This window comes from Petromyzon marinus, chromosome 2, assembly GCF_048934315.1.
Source record: "Petromyzon marinus isolate PM22_M1 ecotype Great Lakes invasive population chromosome 2, UKy_Petmar_22M1.pri1.0, whole genome shotgun sequence".
Classification (NCBI taxonomy): domain Eukaryota; kingdom Metazoa; phylum Chordata; class Hyperoartia; order Petromyzontiformes; family Petromyzontidae; genus Petromyzon; species Petromyzon marinus.
In genome coordinates, this window is record NC_133668.1 from 3704614 (window position 1) to 3732321 (window position 27708).

At 48.3% G+C, this 27708-nt stretch overlaps 1 protein-coding gene across 2 annotated transcripts in view; it reads right to left on the reverse strand.

The window, feature by feature from the left end:
- Positions 1-27206, reverse strand: part of ACAD11 (acyl-CoA dehydrogenase family member 11) — a 35493-nt gene extending 8287 nt beyond the window's left edge. The window contains exons 1-13 of one of the 2 annotated variants that reach the window (XM_032966627.2): positions 26880-27206; positions 23396-23498; positions 22289-22414; positions 20518-20679; positions 17030-17194; positions 14731-14878; positions 12661-12785; positions 12018-12124; positions 11575-11698; positions 9934-10011; positions 8685-8823; positions 2961-3068; positions 1938-2036 (exon numbers count right to left, since the gene is read on the reverse strand). In XM_032966627.2, the coding sequence (XP_032822518.1) occupies positions 1938-2036; positions 2961-3068; positions 8685-8823; positions 9934-10011; positions 11575-11698; positions 12018-12124; positions 12661-12785; positions 14731-14878; positions 17030-17194; positions 20518-20679; positions 22289-22414; positions 23396-23498; positions 26880-26998 (1603 nt within the window). In that variant the 5' untranslated portion in view covers positions 26999-27206. Of the gene's footprint in view, positions 1-1937; positions 2037-2960; positions 3069-8684; positions 8824-9933; positions 10012-11574; positions 11702-12017; positions 12125-12660; positions 12786-14730; positions 14879-17029; positions 17195-20517; positions 20680-22288; positions 22415-23395; positions 23499-26879 lie in introns of both variants that reach the window. The other variant, XM_032966617.2, reaches the window with a different exon arrangement.
- Between the last annotated feature and the right edge of the window lie 502 nt (positions 27207-27708).

The window sequence follows — 27708 nt, forward strand, 5'->3', positions numbered from 1 at the left end:
TCATCGATGGACGTGTCCTGTTGTGTCCTGAGTTGTTGTTGTTGATTGTGCTTGTGCACAACTGCCAATGCAGCAGCAGCAGAATCTGCCTCTTTGACGAGTGCTAGCTTCAAGGGTTTTGGAGGTGGCGGTGGCTACTCTGCACCTTACTGCCTGCGATACAGCGCTGCAGAGGCAGCAGCGAGGGTTGGTGGCTCACACCCAGATCATTGTTGTGAACTCCCTTCCCGTGGGTGTCGAGGAGGAGCCCATACCCTTGCTTTCCGGGAGAAGGCAGTACAGCCATTGAACTAATCGCCATCTGTTTCAATCTGTACGGGGATAGTGTGTTGCCCCCTCGTGCAAAGCATAGGTTTTTCAGCAAATGCTCGGGTTTCCTCCACAACGTGTAACAATAAACACAACTCATCATGAGTTGGGCTGAAAACTATTTCAAATACAAGCCCCAAATGTAGCACCAGGAGCCACCTGAAGAAGAGTCCTACGACTCAGTGTGGCTCTCCTGGATAAATAAGTCGTTTATTATAAACATCGAACCCCTAAGACTATTGAAGGTGACAGACTGGCTCCCACAGCTTTGAGCAATAATACCCTGAACCCCTGAGAAATCCAAGGGCATCTTGGCTTGGATCTGTGCACATAATCACTCACTGACAAAGATGCGGTATTCAAGATGACAATCAAAACCATCCACATGAACTTGTATCTTGCCTTGGGCCCTCTAATTGTACTTCCTTTCATAGCATCGCAGTTTACAGCTGCATAGCGCAGTAATGATAACAAAACACGCGACAACGGTTACGTAAATTACAAACACAGGGGAATGCAAAACGAGTTCAGATAACCATCGCAAGCAAGAAGTAACATCGCAGAAAAAGCCCTGATCAGCTGACAGTCAGGGTTGCTGCTGTCTGTCCGCACCAAGCTGTAACAGCTAGTACCACCACGTGACGTGGGCTAGAGGTGGTACCAGGCAGTACCACCACGTGACTTGGGCTAGAGGTGGTACCAGTCAGTAGCACCACGTGACGTGGGCTAGAGGTGGTACCAGTCAGTAGCACCACGTGACGTGGGCTAGAGGTGGTACCAGGCAGTACCACCACGTGACGTGGGCTAGAGGTGGTACCAGTCAGTAGCACCACGTGACGTGGGCTAGAGGTGGTACCAGGCAGTACCACCACGTGACGTGGGCTAGAGGTGGTACCAGGCAGTACCACCACGTGATGTGGGCTAGAGGTGGTAACAGGGAGTACCACCACGTGACGTGGGCTAGAGGTGGTACCAGGTAGTACCACCCCATGCTAGGCCATGACTGCCGATGGCAGACTGCTGGTTGGTGTTAGACCAGTGCCGCTTCAAAGGCAATCGGGGTCCCAAGTGAAAAGCAGTCCCGGGTCAATGGAAAGAGGCCTAAGTTAGGGAAGTGCCTTGGCGGGGTCCGCGAGGATAGAGGGTTACGAGTGGCACCGCCCATAGCGATTCAATCAATTGTCAAAATTCGGCTCGTACGATTCAAATTTAAGTGTCGATTAATTGTTGCCCCGTTCATACGGTCTCATTTTGTATTCTCCGCCTCGTAACGTGTCCTGTTTGTTCCGTCTGGTTTGTTTCGTTAGCCCCAAGGTTAAGTACGTTGAGTATTTAGTTTACATCCGAGGCTAAAGGTGCAGCCCTGAAAATACTTGCACACGAAACTGATGGCAGAAGAGCCTCCATTGGAGGAAGCTCAAGAAAGCCCCTGTCAATGGTGTTTGGCCTTCTCTTACGTGCAAATTTGAACATACAGTGCACGTAAGAATCGATTGCGGATTCGCCTATATCGGTGAATCAGTACTGTTCTGATGCAAGTCTGTGGGTGTTTGCCACCCTTGCAGCCGTGAGTCCTCGTCAGGGACACCAGCCCCGTCGCCCAACCGGCCGGGCCTGGCATCGCTCACCACTGCTCCACCACTTGCGCCCATTCACCACGTAGTGGTTGCCGTCCCTCCGGATGCTGCACATGATGTTGGTGGCGTCGCTGGATGCCACGTCGGGTTCTGTATGGGGGGGGGGGGGGGGAATGTATGAATATAAATGTCTAGATGCTGAACTTCTTTCGCACACTGTACGTAGCCAACCATGCAAATTGGACGTGCGGTCTATATTACAATGGACTATATACAATGATGCGAACAATATTATTTCCGCTATATAACTCAGCTCAAGCCTCCCGTAAATAATGTGACTGCTTTGTGGCCACCCCCACGCTGAATCCCTCCGCTCTCCTTGCTGCCCCCTGTCAAAACACAAACACATGCTGCACCGTGCAGCTCACCTCTCCTTGCACCTTCCTGCTCTCCATCTCTTTCCTCCCCTCTCATAATCACCCTCTTAACGCCGCCCTCTCAACGTCGCCCTCTCAACGTCGCCCTCTCGACGTCGCCCTCTCATCCCCGACAGCTGGGCCTGGTCATTTCCTTCTCCCCTTCCTCCTCCTCCCCTTCCTCCCTGACGCTCATCTCGAGCCGTTCCCTCTTTGTCTGCCTCGGGGACTTTCCGTCCTGGCATCTCTTCCCTTTGCCGACGCAACAGATTTTTACTTCCGTGGCGTGGCCCCCAAAACAACAAAAAAAATCACAGCACTTGGTCGCTGGAGGCGCTTATATAAATCATAACCCCAGCGCGAACAAAGTGCCAAAGTTTAAACACCCGGTGCTCACCAGGGCCCGACACAACTGCGCGTTACGCAAGCGCATGCGACTCGTGGCGCTCTACCGATGCCCCGTTACGAAAGCAACTCGGAGCAGGTGGAGGTGGTGGTGACGGTGGTGGGGGCTCTCGTCTGCCAGGTTGGCGGCAAAAGTGTTCGCGTCTGGCCAGACATTCGATGCTGTCGGCCCAGTGCATCGTGGGCAGCCTTAATCTGTCCACCAGATTATCTATTGCGGCTTGGAGTGCAGCCCTCGCGGCATGCCGATGACCTGTCATGCAAAAGCAGGAGTGGATCTCCCCGCGCAGCAGGGGCTCCAGCCAATCCCTCTTCTGTTGCTCCGTCCCGTAGAGATGAAGAACCTCCATGTTGCCCGTGTCTGCAATGATAATAATTACGCTGTAATATACGTGCCATGCAGAAGGGCCATTGCCCGAAAATGTCGCCTGCTATACACCTTCCCTATTAAGGGTGCAGTATTGTTGAGATAAGCATTGAGTTTTGTTGTCAATTATAACAACGATGATGACGGTGAGGACACGTTGCTGTTAAAGGTGGAAATAAAGTCCACACGTATCCACAAATGCGATGATTGTGCATATCCCCAGTGGCTTCCTAATATTGGAAGGAAGAGCGTTCCAGATGGCCACAGGTGCACATCTGAAAGCGCGCGATGCGGTGACCATCTTTGTTCGATGGACAGCCAAAAACTGCTGCGTGGATGACCAGAGTTTGCAATAACCACCACCACCGCCCCTCTATAATGGTCGTTATGTATGTATTTGAAACTTCGTTTCGCACCGTCCATAGCCAACCGTGCTAATCAAAGGACAACACGCTACGTCTCTCAAGTGGAGATGCTGGTATACTGGCCCCAGCGCTCGTTTCAGATAAAATCAACTCAAGGGAAGCTCAAAGAAAACAAAAGAGGTTCTCTCGCTACAACGGAGCGCCGACGAACACGGCCAGGAAGGAGGACGCTTTCAAGCGCAGCGCGGGATACAAACAAACGGCGCCGCCGCGTAAACACAGGACAAGCGCGACCACAGTCACGCACGCGTGGCGGATGCTGGTGGGCACCTTTGCGAAGAGTGGACAAAGTGTCCGACGTTACGTTCGTGCTCACGAGTTTGGGAGACGAGACTCTGAAGAGTTGTTTGGCGGTGATGCTGCTACTGCTGCTGCATTAGCAGTGGTCCACAAGCATGGATAACAACAATACCGCGCAACACGTCCGTCAGTACAACTGTGTGGCCTTAAAAGGAAATGTATATGGTTGGCAATATCTGTGGGACCCTTTTGCCATTACAGTAAAACCTTGGATTGCGAGGATAATTCGTTCCGGAAACGTGTTTGTAATCCAAAGCACTCGTATATCAATTGTGATCACGTGACGCTCGGCAGACAAAGCGTATACGTACTACTCGTATTGCAAAACCTCGCTCGTTTATCAAATTAATATTTACTTAAAAAATTTGCTCGTCTTGCAAAACACTCGCAGGCCAAGTTACTCACAATCCAAGATTTCATCTTGATACTGGCAAAAGGGTCCCCACAGATATAACTGCTTGACACAAGTTAGTAATGCTTTGATGCATTGCCCTTGTGCTGTTCGACTTTTGGCGGAATTTGGTCTTTCACTGGTGAGACAGAGCTGTCTCTGGTGTAGGCCAATCCGTTCCAATTACATCATCAAAGCATGTTTATACTGGTAGGAACCTCCTGGTTACACCAGCCCACAGGGGATTATTGTGTCCGTCCGTCCGTCGTGCATCCAAAAATTGGAGGGGTGGGGCTGGGTGGAGAGGGGAGGGTGGGGAGGGGCTGGGTGGGGAGGGAGGGAGGGGCTGGGTGGGGAGGGGAGGGTGGGAAGGGGCTGGGTGGGGAGGGTGGGGCTGGGTGGGGAGGGGAGGGTGGGGAGGGGCTGGGTGGAGAGGGTGGGGAGGGTGGGGCTGAGTGGGGGGTGGGAGGGGTGGGGCTGGGTGGGGAGGGGCTGGTCACCCCGTGGTGCCCTTATAAAACTCAACGTTTCACCTACTCACACCGGCTTGTGCCCGCCCTCACAGACGGACATATTGTGCTGAACACACCACGTGCCGCCGTTGACCCTGGCCATTGACCGAGCAACCCAACATTCTTACCAGCTCCCTCCGCAGGAATGTGTTTTAGATTCATGTTTTTGTTCCACAAGTATGTGTGGTTAATGCAGACTCGTTGCCTTGTGATAGGTGACTATTTTAAGCCTGAGCATCTTAACACCGGTATTTATTATTACAAATCATTAAAGAAGCATTGTTTCAGGCAATGGGCCTCCTTCGTAACACATAAACTATATATAGATTTTAAGGCAGCGTTGTTGACGAATGTGTTGAGATCGTGTTTACCACTGTTAGTTCTAAACTAGCTTCAAATAAAACATTAGAGTACTCACGTCACTCCGGTTATACACCGCGCGTCAGGACGTTTTTTTGCCAGAGGATGTTTCGGATTTTCCCAACAAACGCGTCACAAACGCACGCACAAGTTCAATTCGAGTACAAGGTTCGATGACAGATTCTTGAGACTGCTGCCAAAACGTGACCACTTCCTCTCCATGATAAGGTCAAACATATCCAGCCAAATGTTGCTTCCACAATAGATGCTTTTTGGGTTAGATCGCGTAAATATATAAACGCGTCGTTGAAACCCGCCACCACCCGACACAGCCAACTAGTAAGGGTTGTCACGTAAACAGAACGTGGCCAATTAGTCACTAGTGAAGTAAACAGAACATGACGTGTTAATAATTATTTCTAAATTTAATAATAATAATCATCATCCTCTTCTTCTTTCGTATAGCCGATGTAGATGCAGAGCAGGGAGTTTCACAACATCTGTGCGTGGTGATCCACCAACCCTTGCTGCTACCTCCAGTGCTGGTTGACAGGCAGCCACGTGCATAGTCAGCCACAACCGCCCGACTAAACTTCTGGTTTGTGGCATAAACCAAAATAACCCTCGACTCGATATCCAATCCTGCTAAAACCCATGCGACCCGCGAAGACCATTAAACCCGACCTATTGAGATGATGCACAGCGGGAGAGTGAGAGATGGCGGACGGCTTTGGGAAGGAAGGCTTTCATCCGGCAGTGGATTGAGCGTGACCGATAATGATGATGATGCATAATAAATAGGGACCTGTCTGCCTAACCAGAGGCTCGCGTGAGCCGCATTTCACTAGCACAGGGGGTCGGCAAACCAAAATGACAAGAAGAGGCATTTTTTGTTCGAATTCGGTATTAAAAAAAGATTTCATAACGCGGCGAAGCAGTCCGTAAAGAGCCTGCGTGCGGCTACGGCGCCGCAGGTCGCCGAACCCCCGCACTAGCGTCGTATTACACCGACAAAAAAATGTACGTATATATTTTCTTTACGTATTCACAATTTCCCGTGGAATTTTTTCTTTTCAATAATCGACGTCAGCCCGGCATCATTTCGAAGGTAACCAAAAGCAATTTCCTGCCACGAATGAATCACACTTTGTATAAATCTCACGTTGGCCACAAGAACAACAAAGGATACTGTGATACGGTATGTGACGAAGCAGTCCGTATCCGTTGTTGCGGCGTATACCTCGCTGATCTTGTCAAGGAATATAAACCATCATCACGCAAACTCCAGTCACCCTTGCGTCAGCAGCTGTTTTTTGGCTGGCCATCGGACAAAGACGGTCCAACGCATCGCGCGGCGCTTTCAAATGCCGCTTCTGCTGCCGCTTTGGAACGCTCTCGCTCTTCGGATATCAGGAAGCCACTGGAGCTGTGCACTTTTAAATAATCGAGATTGAAAACTAAATTTCTTTAGAACTGCTTTTTTGTGTTTAGGTTGTTGCTCGTCCCCCCCGCATCTCCGATTAGCACGATTGGCTACGTACGGAGCGAAATAATTTCAACATACATACATACATAAATATTTTGCCACCAACTAAGCTGTGGGTGTGTGACCTTTCATCCTCTACAATTAACCAGCAAACATTTCCGCACATCTCAAAAGGAAATTACATGCCAATGGTCAAAAGGAAACATACTTTTTAATTTTATTGTATTTCTACATACGTGACTTTACCGAAAAAAACAATGAGTAATTTTATGCAGTCACGAAAGCATTAATACCTTATCATACTTTTTTAACTCGGCATCGAAGGAAGCAGTTGGACGTTTTAAGGTTTTAAGAAAGTGCCACCATATGAACCTATTTCCAGTTTCCAAGGGAAACCATCAATGTGGAAAGGCTATTAATGCGAGCATATGGAACACTACGCTCGTCCTCATGCTGCTGCATATTCCCGTATGAACATTTCCAAGTATTCGAGAGAAAAACACAAAGATTTACCGCATTGAAACTGAGGCAATTCAGACATATATCAACCTTTGCTTTATACGGAAAACGTTGGCTCTGAGTCTTTTGAAATCATGTGTATATTTCCCCCATCTCCTCCTCCTCCCCTTCTCACCTCCACATGCTCGGGATCTCCCTTCTCAAGTTGGTCTTACCCCCCCCCATCACCTCCTCTTCCCCTAATAATCCCCCGCCCCCCAACCAACCCATTTAAGAGCCCATTTCCCGCCCACCACCGGCCAGACGCCCCCACGTGATTGGGGCAGTGGTCCAGCTTGTCCCCATCATTTATGCCCCACCCTTAAATGGCTCTGTCGTTTTGGGATTGTTTTTTTCCCGCGAACGAAATCACCCAGCTGTGCACGCTATGCAGCAACGTGCTGTGTGACGGGCCTGCGTTCTTGTCTTTGGGTTAGATCACGTACATAAAAAAGTGTCCTAAAACCCGCCACCACCCGACACAGCCAATTAGTCAAGTTTGTCACGTAAACAGAACGTGGCCAATTCGCTATTAGTACAGTGCACCGGTGTGTTGGAGAGCAAAGCCACAACATTTACAATCTGAGTACGACGTTTCGCCAGTAATTACAACTGGGTTCGTCAAATGACAGCCAGATTTGTGGAGAAATCATCCTGTTTCGTTCCTTAAATAATAAGTCGTACGCGTATCAAGGCCTCCCTTTTGATGCAAAGGGTTTACCACGGGCAATGCAATCGCTGCCCCAGAAATGTGAATCCTTCTTTAGGCTGAAGGAGGAATCCGATGAGATATGAAGCTCTTTTTCACAGATGTCCAGCAGGGGTGGGTCAAAAAGTTACAACAAACTAAACCAAAACAGAGAGGAGTGCAACGTATAGGAATGGTAAGCAGGTCATTAAAAATAGGTGCAAAAAAAGACCCAAATAAATCAAGTTTAAGTACAAACTGCAGAAGCACATCGATCCCTGCCGATTTTTCAGCAATAAATGCAAGCTTTGGCGAGGCAACAAAACAACAAAAATAGTCCCAGACCAGAGAAAGACAACACACAGCAGCCCTAAAAAAAATGCACATTAAAGTGGAACTATCGATACAACACGGCTAAAAAGGATCCAAGTTGGGAGGCCGCAGAGCGAGTCATTAACCAAACGTGCAAACGGCCTGAAACACATGTTTACCACGTGTGTGTGTTTATGTGTGTGTGTGTTGGGCGGTATGTGTGCAATTTTATTGTTTCTGGGGCCAATAGGGTTACTCTAACGAGATTCTCCCTCTTTGAACTAAGCATGAAACGAGAGACTAATTTTTTAAGCGTGAAGATTAAAGCCTTGGGGGGGTTGGGCAGGAAGTGTCCCCCTTGCAGGCAGGATGGCGAGGGCCACTTCTTTGTGCGTTACACTTCTTTCACGCCGCACATAGCCAGCCGCGCTAATCGGAGGTGCGGGGGAAGGACAACAAACTAAACACAAAAGCAGTTGCGTGAAGAAACGATTTTTCAATATAGATTTAACAGAGCATAGCTCCAGCGGCTTCCTACTATCGGAAGAGCCTTCCAGACGGCCGCAGAAGCGCTTCGGAAAGCGCCGCGCGATGCGGTTTGACCCTCTTTGCTCGACGGCCAGCCGAAAGCCGCTTACCCGGCGCCTGGCAGTTGAATATCTCGGGAGCGAAGACGCAACGCCCCGTCTCCTCCGCCACGAAGGCGTAGTCCAGCTGGCCCAGGCCGCTCACCGCCGGCAGGAACAGGTTCCAGAGGCCCGCCGCCTTAGCCCTGTCCTGAAGCGGGCCGCCAGACAATACACCAGGGCGGCAGTTTAAACAACAACAGAACTCTCGAACGTAATTTAACGTGAAGATAATTGATTAAATATGGCAGGGAATGGGGTGACGATAGAATGTCTCGGTGACAACAAACTGTACAAGAGTCAAACTGTGTTGTTCAAAGAATAACTAAGGGGGGGGGTAGAAAACTAAATAGATGCAGTTTATTTCATCACCTATTTTGTTTATTAAGTCAGAATGCGTTTGCCATCTGCTGTATACATGCTGCTGTGTTCGTGTATGTGTACAAGCAGCTCTGCATGTGATGCAGCTCGGGAACTATTTTGGTCAAAGACAAAAACATATAAAAATGGCTCTTCTTCTTGCCGACCCCAGCATTACACGGTGTTCATAAAATCATCTTTCCCATTTTAAATGTAAATTGAAAGAAAAAAAACACCCAAAACCAATTAGACAATCAAAAAGAGTGGTCAGCGCAATCTTTGTAGCCCAACGCAAAGAGTCTTTATTGACACTGCCAGCCGACTTGCGACTTGCACGTGTGAACCCTCAGCAGCTCTCAGCACGTCCGACATTCAATTTCAGTCCACGGTGGCTGCGACAAGTTTTTCACGGTCGCCGGTTTGCGGGTTTGCTCTCCGCGCACAGGAGTGCGAACCGTAAGTAAACGGTGTCAAGGAAAAAAAATATATTTTGAGTCAAGCTACAAGATGACACCAATTGCTCTTTTTTTAATGTCTTATCGGTTCGTTTTAAATGAACGGTCATCCTCGCAGCAGCGGCGTTTGGCTGGCCATCGAAGAAAGACGGTCAATGCATCGCGCGCTTTCAGATGCGCTTCTGCGGCCGTCTGGAATGCTCTTCCTTCTGATATTAGGAAGCCACTGGAGCTATGCAACTTTTAAATCATACACATTGAAAACGCGTTTCTTTATAACTGCCTTTGTTTCTAATTGTTGTCCTTCCCCCGCACCTCCGTTTAGCGCGGCCGGCTACGTACCGTGCGAGAGGAGTTCAACATACATGCAAACACCCAACCACGAAACCAACGCCCGTCCGTATTCACAGAGAGGCTCCTCTCTCTCTCCCTCTCCAGGGTGGCACCTTGAGCTGTTGGATGATGGGAGGGCGTTTCCACCGCAGTGGGGAAGAGGCGTGCTGCTGGTAGTACTGCAGCACCTCCTGGGGGATGCAGAGGGGCAGCGCACGTCACCGTCCGTGCCCAGCTCTCCTCTGGGTTCCGTAGTCCAAACAATAGCACGTCGCCGTGAACACGTCCTCAAACAGGCTTTCCCAGGCTAAGAAAATAAATAAGTAATGCCACTTATTTACTTAGTTAAGTTTTACGCGTTATGAAGAAGGGCAATTAACGGAAACCTTTCCTTTCCGATATGTATTCTTTAAGCACCACAGTGTTTTTTTATTATTGTACCGAGTATAGTTTTTTTTAATAAAGTCTTATGGAGCCTCAAGTCTTTTTTTTAGCAGGGTCCAACATTGAGATGCTTGGCCAATCCTGGTTAATGAGAGTGTGGCTTGTTGGTCACACTCCAGGGGCCACACAAGTAGCTTCAAGAATCCATTTGATTCAATTCCCTCTCCTGGCTACCTTGCATCCCGAGCCTCCAAAGCCCTCGGTATTCTTAGGTTAAGCAGGCTCCAGACCCGGGATCACAATTTAGAAATTGTAATGGACTGCAATTGCAGCATAACTGTTGTTGTATTTTCAGAAAACAGAACTGCCAAAGATCTACCGTATTCATAATTGAGCCCATGTCTGTCCTGAGTTTTATGAAAGTCTAAGAAGGGACTATGGGACTGTTGTTGATATTCCACAATATTGTACCTATGTTATCGACCCTGTAAGCATGATGACCTCAGCTGCCCCCCACCATGTGGAAATCTGATGCCACCACGTCCCCAGTACGAGACGTACACTCGGCCATGGTACGACTGCACCGTCCAGATTACAAAAAAAAAACAGGACAAATTAATTCCTGTCCCATTGTGTGCATACCCCCGAATGTGTTTCCATGCTCCCCTGTCAGGCGTGGCCAGTAGATTTATGGGGAAAGTTTCATCTGCAACCATACATTTTGTACCAGCTGTTACGGGCACACCCCAAGAGGGTGAGCGTTTGGATAACAGAGAACAACATGGTGACGCATTTGCTCTCTCGGAGGAAGTGTGGTTGCGATCATTCCGAGAACTAACGGCGCTTATGTCCAAGAGAAAAAACATGAAAAACGGGGACGACAGGGTGCGTGGTGCAGTGGGAACACTTGCGCATCGCAGCAAGGGCCTGGGTTAGATTCCCCGCTTGGGTGACTTTCTGCTCTACTTTCCTCCAGCTTCTCCGGTTTACTCCATAGCTAAAAAAAAACCCCATCCCATCTAACGGGTATCACAGCAACAAGCGCCTGAGTTCGAATTCCGATCCGGGTGGCTTTCTGTGTTCCGCTCGGGTTTGCTTTGGTGTTCTTCGGTTAGCTCCAAAGCTAAAATAAAACGATAAAATGTTACCGATATTAGCCCAAAACATCCCAATGCTGAGGGATTATCTGCAAATCACTCACTTGCGATAATACATTGCAGCAACATCACCCCTCCCCCCACTTCTCTTGCCAAAACTTGAGAGGACCCTCCTGAAAAATCGTTCTGAGAGTCAGCGGAGCTTTCCCGGGTAAACAAGCATAAACGAATTGGGAAAATGAAATGACAGCTTCTCAAAAGCTTGATGCTCACCGGTTCTGCAGGGTAGATATGCTCGCGGAGGAAGGCCCGGACCTTGTCTAGCATCAGCTGGCCCACTGGTGAAGGCCTGAAGAGCTCAGGGGACCTGCACTTCCCTTCGACCTTGGCAGGCACCCTGCTGTAGAGAGAAACAGGCTGTGTGCTTTACGGCATCAAGTGCAGCTGTATGCATGCACGTTGAACCTCTTTCGCGCCGAACGTAGCCAACCGTGCTAATCGGAAGTGCGGGGGAAGGACGATAAACTTAAACGCAGCTGTGGTAAGAGCGCACTTTTTTGCAGTGTCGGCGATCAGAAAATCACGGAGCGTGTCAATTTGATTCCTCTTTGCACAACGATGAAATTAATACCATTGCAAATTCGCGGGAAGTTTTTTTTTTTTGTCACGACGACTTAAATGTACTTTAGAGACTAAAAGTTGACGACGTGACTCACGCTGTAGCTAAAGCGAGCGCCGTCTCGGCCAAAGGCTGCACGGCGCCGCAGAACTGGGAGGCGTTCTGCGCGCTGGCGTTGCCCAGGAGGTGGCGGGCGTACACTCCCTGTGCGGCACACCACACCGTGCAAGCAATACCACACCGCACCACGCCACACAGATTAACTCGATCAAGCGGGCATTATGGAGCTCTCCATTGGTACTCGTAAAATCAGCGGTGAAAACCACGCACAGAAGCGACGGCTCTCCTGGCAGGTTGGGTCAGCACCTGAATGCGATTTTAACTCGACAAACAAAAACCCTGACAAATGTCAGTCAACTGGTATGTCCACACATGCACTGAACTGCATCAAAGCAATCAGAGCGTCACTGTGATTTGATTTCATCGAGTTTCAAAAGGACGATGGCGTTCATTCGATTTTCGTCACATGAAGGGGATTACGGAGAGCAGTAAACACACTCCTTCAAAGAATTCCGCTTTTAAACATTGGTCCGAAAGCACCGTTAGGCCGGTGGACTAAAATATAATATTAACAATGTCAAGTGGAGGGCAAGGCCACCGTTAACCAGAGTAAACAATGCGTTGTTTTTCGGGGAGACGTGCTGTTCGTTGGTGCGCTTGGCCAAACTGTGTCCGCGTACTTGGGCAATGGAAGCGATCTTGAACAGAGCCAAGGCTATGAAGAAATTCCAGTTGGGCAGGGGGGCGCTGGGCGTTTCCCGGCAGCGGCAGTACACGGACAGGAGCTCGGCCTCCGTGGGAACTCCTGACACGCGGGGCGGGCGTGGGGGGGTGGCGCATGTGGGGAGGGGGGCATGACAAATAAAACAGCTCACAGCATAACATATATTTTTTGGAGAATACATGATGATCTCCATTCTGCGATCGCATGATGGCGTAACCTGCTCGGATATTTATCGTAGAATATTGTTCGTTTTTCAATGCAGGGTACGGTAATGAGTGGATGCATGCATTTGCAAAATTGACAGAAAGGCGGTGTGGCATCCTTCTCAGCTTAAAGTCCACAACAAGGCTGATAAAATCAACAACACGCCACGGCGAAATGACATACAAACCTTTGCTCTTCTCCCTGCCAAGTTGAACTCAAATACTCCGAGACACCAGGCACGGCACTGCGATAAGAGCTGAAACTTGCCGTCAACTCCTCCCCTTCTTCTTCTTCTTCTTGTTCTCCTCACCATGTTTCCCCACTCACACAGGGACAGCCGTTTCTGCCCCTCTATCGCCGCATATGTTTTTGCCAAACAAAATTTCCGATCATGAATTGTACTTGAGGACCCGAAGCCGGAATATCACAAAGGAGAAAAAAAACAAAGACTGTGATGGCTGTAGTGGCCACGCCATACGAATAGCACATAACCGCATCCCTAAAATTGCCCTGAGATGGACGCCTCCGAGCAAAGGAAAACCGGGGAGGCCAAAAACCACCCGGCGAGGAACCATCACGGAAGAGCTTGGTCGGATGAACCTCTGGTGGGGAGAGGCACAGCATGCAGCCAAGGATGGGAAAAGACGCAGAGAGCTCATTTATGGCCTAATATCCCATAGGGGATGAAGAGTAAGTAAGTAAGCATCGCCACTTAGTCCTCGCCTGGGCCTAGGCGTGAGTACCCGACTATGGAGGTATCGCCGGGCTCCTCTCTCCCGCGGGACAAACCGCGGACCTCGCTGAACCACTGCTGGAACGCAACGCGGGATGGCGCGCCTCCACCTTGACGCAAAATGTAAGGCGAAAAAGTGCTCGCCACAAATGAACCCCAGCGCCTCGCTGGCCTCGTCGAGGAGCGTAATAAACCATGGTCGCGCGAGCTCTGGTCATCCTCGCAGCAGCAGCGGCTTTTGGCCGGCCATCGAACAAAAGGCGGTGGTCACCGCATTGCACGCTTTCAGATGCGCTTCTGCGGCCCGTCTGGAATGCTCTTCCTTCCGATATGAGGAAGCCACTGGAGCTATGCACTTTCAAGTTGTCTAGATTGAAAACTCATTCGTTTAGATACTCTTTGGGTCTTTTGGTAAAGTCACGTAGAAAAATTATAAAATATCACAGTGGGCGGACTGCCGTGGCAGGAAGAAATATTTCTTCCTTCCTGCCTCGGCAGTCTCCGCCCGCTCTATTTTTTCACCTGAAGACGATTGCTTGTGTTGCGATCGAAATGTCGTGATTTATTATTATTTTTATCTACGTGACTTTACCGAAAGACCCAAAGAGTATGAATTGCTTTTTGTGTTTAGTTCGTTGTCCTGCCCCCGCACCTCCAATTAGCACGGTTGGCTACGTACGGTGCGAAAGAAGTTCCACCTACATACATCAAAGAATCGCCTAACTGCGACTGGGGTGAAGTCCAAACCAACAAACGGCATCACCGGCCAACGCGCCGTCCATGCAACGTCCTGGCGTTCCGGTGACACTGCGATCCACACAGCGTCTCCGCTACTGTCTCCTTGGACCGGTTGAACAAAAAAAGCATTCAACAATAACGTGTTTCAACACTGTTCCTTTTCCCTCCTGCCATACGAAATATAAAAAAAAACTGCACGTCCTTCGTATCCTGGTTCACGACCTCGCACCACCGCCGCCCCTCGCCTCTCGGTCCGCACCCTGCTGCTTCCCAGTTCCGTCACCTTTGTTCTTTGGATGTAATTTTTCTTCCCCTCCATATGGCTACGTTAAACATGAAGACACAGCTCACCGGGCACGGTTGGGATGGGGACGCTGCCCAGTCCCGAGGGCATGGCACCAGTTGGGAGCTGGTGGTACGGCAGGAAATTGTAGGCCAGGTCAGCCAGCGGGTGCCCTATCGTCGCCAGCTCCCAGTCCAATACCGCGATCACACGAGCCTGGGGATGCGAGCGTTTTGACGCGCACGAGACAAGCCGCCGGTCACCAACTGCCACCGACTTTCGTCAGCGATCGTCTTCGCTTTCTACGCGGGCGTTCATTGCCTGGCCCGAAGGCGCCGTGGCAAGGGAGCCAAAGCCACAGTCGGAAAGGTCCGTGTTAAAATCGCGGCTGCGGGTCGATTCACGCCATCATCCCTCTAGGGTCAATACATTTATCACGACTCGGTGAACGGCTGGCCTGTTGAGACTGGCCCTGACCACAGCGATGTATGCCGCTGATGGAGATGAGCACACCTCTCTCCTCCTAAGTATTATTCATACAGTGAGGGAATAAAGTATTTGATCCCCTGCTGATTTTGTACATTTGCCCACTGACGAAGAAATGATCAGTCTATAATTTTAATGGTAGGTTTATTTGAACAGTGAGAGACAGAATAACAACAACAAAATCCAGAAAAACGCATGTCAAAAATGTTATAAATTGATTTGCATTTTAATGAGGGAAATAAGTATTTGACCCCTCTGCAAAACATGACTTAGTACTTGGTGGCAAAAACCCTTGTTGGCAATCACAGAGGTCAGACGTTTCTTGTAGTTGGCCACCAGGTTTGCACACATCTCAGGAGGGATTTTGTCCCACTCCTCTTTGCAGATCTTCTCCAAGTCATTAAGGTTTGGAGGCTGACGTTTGGCAACTCGAACCTTCAACTCCCTCCACAGATTTTCTATGGGATTAAGGTCTGGAGAGTGGCTAGGCCACTCTAGGACCTTAATGTGCTTCTTCTTGAGCCACTCCTTTGTTGCCCTGGTCGTGTGTTTGGGTCATTGTCATGCTGGAATACCCATCCACGACCCATTTAATGCCCTGGCTGAGGGAAGGAGGTTCTCACCCAAGGTTTGACGGTACATGGTCCCGTCCATCGTCCCTTTGATGCGGTGAAGTTGTCCTGTCCCCTTAGCAGAAAAACACCCCCAAAGCATAATGTTTCCACCTCCATGTTTGACGGTGGGGATGGTGTTCTTGGGGTCATAGGCAGCATTCCTCCTCCTCCAAACATGGCGAGGTGAGTTGATGCCAAAGAGCTCCATTTTGTACTCATCTGACCACAACACTTTCACCCAGTTGTCCTCTGAATCATTCAGATGTTCATTAGCAAACTTCAGACGGGCATGTATATGTGCTTTCTTGAGCAAGGGGACCTTGCGGGCGCTGCAGGATTTCAGTCCTTCACGGCGTAGTGTGTTACCAATTGTTTTCTTGATGACTATGGTCCCAGCTGCCTTGAGATCATTGACAAGATCCTCCCGTGTAGTTCTGGGCTGATTCCTCACCGTTCTCATGATCATTGCAACTCCACGAGGTGAGATCTTGCATGGAGCCCCAGGCCGAGGAAGATTGACAGTTCTTGTGTTTCTTCCATTTGCGAATAATCGCATCAACTGTTGTCACCTTCTCACCAAGCTGCTTGCCAATGGTCTTGTAGCCCATTCCAGCCTTGTGTAGGTCTACAATCTTGTCCCTGACATCCTTGAAGAGCTCTTTGGTCTTCGCCATGGTGGAGAGTTTGGAATCTGATTGATTGATTGCTTCTGTGGACAGGTGTCTTTTATATAGGTAACAAGCTGAGATTAGGAGCACTCCCTTTAAGAGTGTGCTCCTAATCTCGGCTCGTTACCTGTATGATAGACACCTGGGAGCCAGACATCTTGCTGATTGAGAGGGGGTCAAATAATTATTTCCCTCATTAAAATGCAAATCAATTTATAACATTTTTGACATGCGTTTTTCTGGATTTTGTTGTTGTTATTCTGTCTCTCACTGCCCAAATAAACCTACCATTAAAATTATAGTCTGATCATTTCTTTGTCAGTGGGCAAACGTACAAAATCAGCAGGGAATCAAATACTATTTTCCCTCACTGTATATGGCCATAGTTAAACTCCAGTCTTTAATTGGGCATACGGTGTCAGATAAAGTGAAGTTCTGAATTTATTGTAAGCGTAACTCGACAGGACATTCTCTTGAGTCGATGGTCCACGCATTCAGTGCTCTTGAGTTGGTGGTGTGAGCAAGGCCGAGGGAACTTTTGCACACACCCCCCCCCCAAATTCTGCGCATGATACGTGTGTTGTTGGGTCTAAGCGTACCTCTGTGGGGTGATAAATCAGATTGTCTATTCTGAAGTCTCCGTGCACAAGTTTCGCCTCGCTGTCGTCGCCCGGAAGGTTTTTCTGCAGCCAATCGGACAGCTTGTTCATGCTGTCGATGTCCGTGTGTGCCGCGGCGTTGTATTGCTTGGTCCAGGTGAGCACCTACAGACACGCGTTCCAAGGTTGCCTCACTTCATGACGTAAGAAACTAAACAAAATCAACCAAACTGTGCACTCCCAGAAATGTGGTGCGGCTGATATGGGTTGCGTGAGAAATAATTTTATATTTTTACGTGGAGAGATGGATATCAAAAGGAGATGGATTTTCTTCTCATCATATTATTTTTTACTAGTTTATTTTTCACTTCGTTTTGGCTTATTGCGGCTGTGAAAATTAAACAATGTGGTTTAATTGTTACGTGACGAAGACCCTTTTATATATGGTCATAAGAGTCAAACTCCAGTTTTTAAATGGGCGAAAAACCTGGGGCCGGCCCAGAACACGCTGGCGGGACTATGTCGCTCGGCTGGCCTGGGACCGCCTGGGAATTCCCCAGGAAGAGCTACAGTCTGTTTATTGTAGTGTATAGTGTAGTGTATAGTAGTGTATAGTGTAGTGTATAGTAGTGTATAGTGTAGTATATGGTAGTGTATAGTGTAGTGTATGGTAGTGTAGTAGTGTATAGTAGTGTAGTTGTGTATAGTAGTGTATAGTGTAGTAGTGTATAGTGTAGTGCATAGTAGTGTATAGTGTAGTGTATGGTAGTGTAGTAGTGTATAGTAGTGTAGTTGTGTATAATAGTGTATAGTGTAGTAGTGTATAGTGTAGTGCATAGTAGTGTATAGTGTAGTGTATGGTAGTGTAGTAGTGTATAGTAGTGTAGTTGTGTATAATAGTGTATAGTGTAGTAGTGTATAGTGTAGTGTATAGTAGTGTATAGTGTAGTATATGGTAGTGTAGTAGTGTATAGTAGTGTAGTTGTGTATAGTAGTGAATAGTGTAGTAATGTATAGTAGTGTATAGTGTAGTGTATAGTAGTGTATAGTGTAGTGTATGGTAGTGTAGTAGTGTATAGTAGTGTAGTTGTGTATAGTAGTGTATAGTGTAGTAGTGTATAGTATAGTGTATAGTAGTGTATAGTGTAGTAGTGTATAGTATAGTTTAGTAATGTATAGTGTAGTGTATAGTGAAGTGTATAGTAGTGTATAGTGTAGTGTATGGTAGTGTAGTTGTGTATAGGAGTGTATAGTGTAGTAGTGTATAGTAGTGTATAGTGTAGTGTATGGTAGTGTAGTAGTGTACAGTAGTGTAGTAGTGTATAGTGTAGTGTATAGTAGTGTAGTAGTGTATAGTTGAGTGTATAGTAGTGTAGTAGTGTATAGTGGTGTAGCAATGTATAGTGTAGTGTATAGTAGTGTATAGTGGTGTAGTAGTGTATAGTAGTGTATAGTGAAGTGTATAGTGTCGTAGTGTATAGTAGTGTATAGTGTAGTGTATAGTGTAGTAGTGTATAGTAGTGTATAGTGTAGTGTATAGTGTAGTAGTGATAGTAGTGTATAGTGAAGTGTATAGTAGTGTATAGTGGTGTAGTAGTGTATAGTAGTGTATAGTGAAGTGTATAGTGTTATAGTGTATAGTAGTGTATAGTGTAGTGTATAGTGTAGTAGTGTATAGTAGTGTATAGTGTATAGTAGTGTATAGTGCAGTAGTATAGAGTGTAGTAGTGTAGTGAATAGTAGTGTATAGTGTAGTGTATGGTAGTGTAGTAGTGTATGGTAGTGTGGTAGTATATAGTAGTGTTGTATAGTGTAGTAGTGTAGAGTGTAGCAGTGTAGTGTATAGTGTAGTGTATAGTGTAGTAGTGTATAGTAGTGTATAGTGAAGTGTATAGTAGTGTAGTAGTGTATATTGGTGTAGTAGTGTATAGTGTAGTAGTGTATAGTGAAGTGTATAGTAGTGTAGTGTATGGTAGTGTAGTAGTGTATAGTAGTGTATAGTGAAGTGTATAGTAGTGTAGTGTATGGTAGTGTATAGTGTAGTGTATAGTGTAGTAGTGTATAGTAGTGTATAGTGTATAGTAGTGTATAGTGTAGTAGTATAGAGTGTAGTAGTGTAGTGAATAGTAGTGTATAGTGTAGTGTATGGTAGTGTAGTAGTGTATGGTAGTGTGGTAGTATATAGTAGTGTTGTATAGTGTAGTAGTGTAGAGTGTAGCAGTGTAGTGTATAGTGTAGTGTATAGTGTAGTAGTGTATAGTAGTGTATAGTGAAGTGTATAGTAGTGTAGTAGTGTATATTGGTGTAGTAGTGTATAGTGTAGTAGTGTATAGTGAAGTGTATAGTAGTGTAGTGTATGGTAGTGTAGTAGTGTATAGTAGTGTATAGTGAAGTGTATAGTAGTGTAGTGTATGGTAGTGTAGTAGTGTATAGTAGTGTATAGTGAAGTGTATAGTAGTGTAGTAGTGCTGGATGTCTGACGCCAGGGACAGGGAGGTCTGGACCTGCCACGACTCAGCACGCTGCTGCTGCGACCCTCACTAGGACAAGCGAGCTGAGAAACGAACGAACAAACGAATGAACGGACGGACACCTTTTGCAGGAACATATAAAGAGCAGTGCGGCCAATGAGGTTGGCTTATCGGAGCGACCTGAGATGTCGTTCCACAATATAGTTTCCTGGGGCCGTTTCAAGACGCAGGCGGCAACACGGTTCGCTGTCACAATTCCAAACGTAAATGTCTCCACGTTCGTGATGGCACGGCATCAATAGCAGAACTGGACTCAAAATTTGGCGAAGAAGAAGGAATGTAAGTAAATATTTAAACAAAACTTTCAAGCACTGTTAAAATGGCAAACATGTAGAAACTAATGGACAACTGACTTAAAGATTTCGTGACTGCAGGAATTCATATTCTTTGGGTCTTTAGGTAAAGTCACGTAGATAGATTCAAAGAAAATAACAAAAAAACTGCGACGTGTCGCTCGCAATAGGAAAACAAGAGAAGACGACCGTTTGTGTTGCGATCGAAACGTCGTAGTTTTTTTTGTTTGCTATTTTCTTTGAATCTATCTACGTCACTTTACCGAAGACCCAGAGAATTTGATGGACAACTGGTGACGATGATGACGATGATGTCGCATGGAGGCACGGGAACATTTTGCCGTGTGATCTCAGGTTTTGATGTCCAGGCAAGAGGAAGGTACGCAGTGAACCTTCAGAGACGTTCCTGGGGAGTGAGCACCATGGGCAGCCGAACAACTTGGCACTGCCAAGTAAGTGATCGTTGGTCACACGCTCACGAAGACCAAGAACCGCCGCAGAGACTGTTGGGGCAAGTGCTGTTAACGAGGCCGTGAGTGAAAATCGAACTTGGGCCGCCGGGTTCAGTAGCGCAGCGCACCAACTGCTACGCCACACTCCACGAGCACACACACACACGCGCACACGCGCACACGCGCACACGTACACGCACGTACACACGCACCTGTCGTTTGCAGTATCCTCCTTTCTTGCCAAAGCCACCGAGGCCGAGGCCCTCCCAGTCCAGCGAGTGGAGTCTGGCCAGGGTCTCGATCATGGCCACGTACAGCGCTGCACGCTCGGCAGGGCTGTGCCCCGGCAAAGCCGGATCTCGGAATATGCGGCCCTAGGGCACAGACACGGGCGGTGAGGCTGTGGCCCACGGCTGGCGCACTCTCGCTGCTTTGTTGCAGGGGTTCGCGGTTCGGATGTACGTATGTTGAATTTGTTTCGCACCGTGCGTAGGCAACCATGCTAATCTGAGGTTCGGGGCAAGAACAATTCATCACCAAAAGCAGTTCTAAAGAAATGAGTTAGTAATCTATATTTAAAAGTGCACAGCTCCCAGTAGCTTCCTGATATCAGAAGGAAGAGCGTTCCAGACGACCGCGGAAGCGCATCTAAATGCGCGCGATGCGGTGGCCGTCTTTGTTCGATGGCCAGCGAAAAGCTGCTGCTGCGAGGATGACCAAAGATCACGTGATGGTGGTTTACGCTTCGTTGACGAGATCAGCAGCAAGGTAATTGTGGTTCACTTTGTGAGTTGGTTCACTTTGTGTGTTAATGAGTGCGACCTTATAATGTGTCATGAGTGTGACCGTATTACTGTGCCGCCCCCCCCCCCCCCCCGGTTAATAATTATGAGTGTGGTTGTGTGGTTTAACCGTAAAAATCCTACCCGCCGTGAGCTTCATTACAGCGGATGCTAAGGAGCCAGTGACGGCCGTTCAGATGAGTGGACCGTTGCGTACCGGGGGGTGGGGGTTGTCACGGTCCAAATTTGGCAAATTTGGACAAGTGACAAGAAAGTTACTCAATTTGAGCATAGAGTATGTGGGTAATGGTCGCCCCCTACTGCGTAAACTTGGTAGGGCCCTTCTGATACAAACAAAAACCATGAGACTCGGGCTTTCCTGGGTAACCAATAATCTTTTAAATAAAAACATGAGCCACAAGAGCTATTACTGCGGCTAATAATCAGCGTGAACTTGTAACTAATGAACAAGCAATACACGCAAACGTTGTTACCGCGTGGTGCTTCACTGGCCAGCGTGCCACACCGTGAACCCAGTGACCCGAGTATTGATTTCCGGCGATGGTTACCATCAGTGGCGAGCGATATCAGAATCAGTCCTGCCCAGCACTCCCCCCCCACCCCCCTATGAAACACCCGCACTGACGAGCGTGGTGAAGTATGGTTAAAAAAAAAACCATGACCGTCATGGCGTGGGCATTCTTCCATTTGTGGATTCAGGAGAATGGCTACAATAAATAGCCATTTATTTATTTATTGCAGGACAGTTCCTTATTAGGCCACTGGGTCAAACTAATTATGGACTAAACAATATTTTAGATTAGATTTAGGTGACTGATAGTTGCAGAAGGTGCGTGGAACGATGCATCGGTTCATCAACCTCGATTCTCGAGCGCACGACACGTAAAAATTAATCGCATACAAAGTACCGTATATGCAAGAATGTTTTATTTTTCGATTCACGTACGTTGTATGCAATGGGTTAACCTCTATCACCTCTGCAGCCCCCGAGAGACGACGCCAGCACTCACTTAAAAATGAATGCAAGAACCAATTTCTTGACTTGAATTAACACCCGGAAGTGATAATTTAATCTAATGGCCACAGGTGGAGGTGGAAAGGGTGGTACATGGTTCCAACCCCGGGTGCAGTAGTATGACCGGCACGTGCCCTTGCTCCAACGAGCAATCAGGAGACATACCTTAACGTGCTCCATCACGTAAAATGGAGTTCCGATGATGGACTTGTCTTGGCAGTACAGAAGTGGCCGGGGCACAGGAAACCCCACGGAGCTCAGGGCTTGCTGCACCCGAAACTCCCTGTCCACCTGCATGATGACACGCAACTCATGGGCACCGTGGTGTTCAAGATCAGACTTTGAAGCCTTGCCCCATTGCTTTGCCTACAAATAAATGTTCCCACGTCTGTGGTCAGTACAGAAAGTTACCGTGCGCCAGTTTCCTCCTCTACATACCTTGTCCCTTCAGTCACCAAAAAAAGAAACACCTGCCCCATAATCCTCTTCCCCATAACCTACTTTCCATTTCCTATGAATGTCTTCCTTCTTGTACATCACCCTGAGATGCAACTGCATGTAGACGCTTTAAACAGTCTAAATGCACAGTTGTTGACCATGTACAGTTGTTTTTTAATTGTATTGTTTTTTGTTTTTGTTGGTGTTGGTGTAACCGGGTTTCTCTTGTGCAACCGGGTCCCCGTGGAAAATCCCGAGTGGCTGAGTTGCCCCGCATGGGGCTAACGAGGGCCACGTTGGCAGCATGCGGAGGGGCTAATGGCAAGAACGTTGCCACACAAACTACCACTGCATGTGGCTGAACCCTCAAAAGCAAATATGGGCCAGCAGGCTTCAAGTGTTTTTGTTTGGAGATGAGGGCCACCGAATTCCTGATGGGTGCAAACCAACAACAAAAATCCCCCCACCCCCTCCGTGTAGCCTTAACAGACTTTTGAGCCAAGTGCTGTCAGCGAGCACCTATTAATGTCGGCACGGCACACGAGGGGGCGGTTGGTCAGCATCACGCCGGGCCACCTATCTCGCCAGTGACGATGTTTACACATCGCACCATGTACTCATTTGATGCTGAGTCGACCTAGGCGAGGCCCAGGACCGATTCACATATTCGTCAATGATGTTCACCTTGAGCGGGAATCGAATCCGGGTTTCCGGGGGTTTTGTAGTGCAGCGCACTGACCACCTACACTGCCGCTACCCGCGCACACGGACACACGCGCCGACTTTGCGCTCTGCAAATCCAGAGGGCACGCGACCACCCCCTTGCTCACACACCTGGTGGGCTCCAGGCAGGAGGGCACCTGGAGGACTCTTGCGCAGTACCAACTCCTGTCCCGCGGCCGTGCGGAGGTAATACGTGGGGTTGGACTGGCCCGCGCTGACAGACAGGGTCATGTGGGTGGGTGGGTGGGGGGAGATAATCAGGGTAGAGCCGTTAGCGTAGCTTCGTCTGCCCACAAACGCTACCGACAGACACATCACAGAATATTGGTTGCTTTTTGGGCAATTGCAGTACAATTGGACTTCCCCACCGCCCCTTCCCCATCGCCTCTTGAGTTTCCCTTGCTGAACCAGGCCAGATGGCATCGTTGGTGAAGAATGCAACTCACAATGAGTTCAGCTGTAAGTTCAAATCAGGGGTTTTACTGACAATAATAGTTTCAACTTGGAACGCGCCACGCAATAATCTCTCTCTCTCGAGAGAGAGAGAGAATGACTCACAAGGCGCGAGGAGCTACAAGCAGGAAAAGCAGCCAGAGGGCGAGCCGGCGCCAACAATTTCCCAAGCTCTGCGGCCCTCTCTATATTAAGGAAACCCGAGCATCATCTACCCCATTGAGACGGAAGAGTCCACATTTTTCGCCCAACGGTGGAGTACTGTGTCCTGCCTTCTCCGGGCGAATCAAACGACACCTCGAAGCTCACGGGAAGGGAGTTTCGCAACAAATGTGCGATCCACCGAACCCTCGCATCCACAGCGCTGGATCACCGACACGGCCCGTCACGATGTGGTCCATCAAATGGGGCCGTCCATAAATGACGTCACGCGATTTGGGACGATTTTGACCCCCCCCCCCCAAAAAAAGAATATATAAACATGCTTCAAATCGCTTCAAACTATTGTCATTGCAGTGCGTATTTAATGTGGCGCTGCACTCTGACGTTGTAGGAGAAAACATTTATTATAAAGTCTATTTAATTAAGTACAACGTATTCTTAGTTTTTTCGGTAAAGTCACGTTGAAGAGAAACAACAAAATAACAAAATATATATAAAACAATAAAAAAAATTCTCACGACGTTTCGACCATAACTCAAACGGTCATCATCAGGTGTGTTGGTTTGCATAAATTTATTTTTAAACGGCACATTTATTTATTTATAAAAAACGTTGGCGTCACGCGCCGCGATTTGGCAGTTTGCCCAGGACCAGTCCATCTATTTTTTTTAAAAGAGGAGGGGGGAGACGAAATTTTTTATAATGTATGCTGTCTGAAAGCCACTGTAAGCGTGAACAATCAATTAAGAACTGAAATGGTTTATCAAATCTTTCCAATGATTGCTAAGATAGAATCCATCTTCTCGGTTGAAATTGTCTCTGTGCTTGTATATGTGGATAGCCTCATGAACGAATCTCTCATGGAAGCCAGATGGCTTACAAAGAACCTCCGTCTTGGAAAAGTCAATGGCATGTGAGCCTACTGAATTAGAACAATGATCTGCTACGGCCGAGGTGTTGGTCCTACCGTGTTTAAGGTCTCCCCCCTTTCTCCAGTTATAGCTAACATTTTCATGGAGAAATTTGAGACTGACGCCATCCAGACTGCCACTCTGCGCCCAACCTTATGGAAGAGGTACGTGGATGACACTTTTGTCATCTGGCCACATGGCCGGCCTGCTCTAGACCAATTCTTCGACCACATCAATTCCATACACCCAGCCATCAGATTTACCATGGAAGTCGAAATAGATGGCAAGATACCTTTTTTGGATGTCCTAATTAAAAAGAGACCTGATGGTTCAATGAGCCACTCTGTCTACAGGAAAGCTACCCATACGGATGCTTATCTGAAACCGGATTCCCACCACCATCCATCACAGAAGAATTCTCTCATCAAGACTCTGTATCATAGAGCCCAATGCATATCCGACCAGGAACACATAAGCAGTGAACTCAAGCACGTACACCAAGCTCTTAGGGCTAATGGTTACTCCGACTATACAATCCGCAAAGCTATCACTCAAACCATGAAGAAGAACCCTCTTGAGGAGCCTTTCAAAACCATCACTTTACCCTACATTGCTGGGATCACAAAAAAGATCTCCAAAATCTTGAATAAACACAAGATCCAGGTCCGTTTCAACACATTACATAAAATCCGTGATCTGGTTCCGTCTGTAAAAGATGTGATTCCGGACATACAATACCCTGGTGTCTACAAACTAAGTTGCCTCTGTGGTAGTAGTTACATTGGAGAAACCAAACGCCATGTCTCGGACCGCATTCGTGAACATAAAGCAGACCTTAAACACGGTAGGACCAACACCTCGGCCGTAGCAGATCATTGTTCTAATTCAGAAGGCTCACATGCCATTGACTTTTCCAAGACGGAGGTTCTTTGTAAGCCATCTGGCTTCCATGAGAGATTCGTTCACGAGGCTATCCACATATACAAGCACAGAGACAATTTCAACCGAGAAGATGGATTCTATCTTAGCAATCATTGGAAAGATTTGATAAACCATTTCAGTTCTTAATTGATTGTTCACGCTTACAGTGGCTTTCAGACAGCATACATTATAAAAAATTTCGTCTCCCCCCTCCTCTTTTAAAAAAAATAGATGGACTGGTCCTGGGCAAACTGCCAAATCGCTGCGCGTGACGCCAACGTTTTTTTATAAATGAATAATTGTGCCGTTTAAAAATAAATTTATGCAAACCAACACACCTGATGATGACCGTTTGAGTTATGGTCGAAACGTCGTGAGAATTTTTTTTATTGTTTTATATATATTTTGTTATTTTGTTGTTTCTCTTCAACGTGACTTTACCGAAAAAACTAAGAATATGAATTACTGCAGTCACGAAAGCTTTAAATCAAAATTTAAGTACAACGTGTTGTCTATATTGATTTAAAGTTGTGCATTTTGATGTGATGTCACATTTCTCAACCTCCCCCCCTCGTCACAAATGTCTGACCCCCCCCCCCCCCCGGTGCGTGACGTCATTTATGGACGTCCCCAAATGCATATTTTTTGATGAGTCACCAGTGCGGAAAGCGCAAATGTGAAATTTCCACGAGTGGATGCGTGCCGCAATTTAGCTCTTGTAAAGGAGACACTTTTACCCGGACTTCTCAGACGTTGGTTTAACACTTGGCCGTGTTGCAGTTCGTGTGCGTGAGTGGCAAAGACAAAGATCCCCCGCATAGCCTTTAACAGACTGTCGAGGCAAGTGCTGTTATCGGTAAGCGCACTGCGCTACGAACCCGGCGACCCGAGTTCGATTCACACCGGGTGACGATTATCTGAACGGGTCCTGGGCCTCCCCTAGGTCGACTCAGCCTCAAATGAGTACCTGATGCGGCGTGTTAACATCACCACTGGGGGAGACAAAGGCGGCCGGGCGTGGTGTTGGCCACCCAAACCCCTCGCGTGTTCGCGGCCGGCCTTCACAGGTGCTGCTCGCTTACAGCACTTGCCCCAACAGTCTGCTGAAGGCTACACGGTGGATCTTTGTCTTTGTGTGCGAGTGGCACCTGTACTGGCGCACGGACAGAAGTCCCTGGGGCCCATGGCGAGCCGGGAGATTGCGCTGCAGGAATTCCTGGAGGGCTCTCACGTCCAGAGGGATGCGCACCTCTGTGCTGTCTGCCATCGCTGCGTCTGCCTATGCGAGCGGACAGAGCGTTTGCGTTCTGCGTCTCTGAAATGTCTCGCCCTTGCTCTCTCTCTCTCGATGTCGTCCGCAGTCCACAGTCCACGGGTACTGTATCGAAGTCTCCTCCCTCTGCATGGGTCTGGGGTCATTCCGCCCCACGGTGACCCAAGCGGTCGAGTTGCGTCTCTTCCGCAACGCGTTCCGGGAGAGGGGGTGGGTGGGGTGTGTGGATTTCACCTCCCACCCACCCCACTCCTCCGTCGACTTTGCACCAGGGGGGCAGGGACACGGCGAGTTTGCGCCATGGGAGTGCGCTACAAAGACAAAGATGCCCCGGATAGCCTTCAGCAGATTGTTGGGGCAAGTGCTGTGAGCGAGTTGCACCTATGAAGGCCGGCACGGCATACGAGGGGGGGGGTGTTTGGGTGGCCAACACCACGCCCGGCCGTCTTTGTCCCGCCCAGTAGCGAAGTTTACACACCGCACAGGGCACTCGTTTGAGGCTGAGTCGACCTAGGGGAGACCCAAGACCGGTTCAGATAATCGTCACTGGATCTTGACCGTGAGCGGGAATCGAACCCGGGAGGCCAGGTTCAGTCGCGCAGCGCGTTAAGGGGCCGTCCATAAATGACGTCACGCACCGAGGGGGGGGGGGGGGGAGGTCAGACATCTGTGACGATGTGTGACGTGGAGGGGAGGGGAGGGGG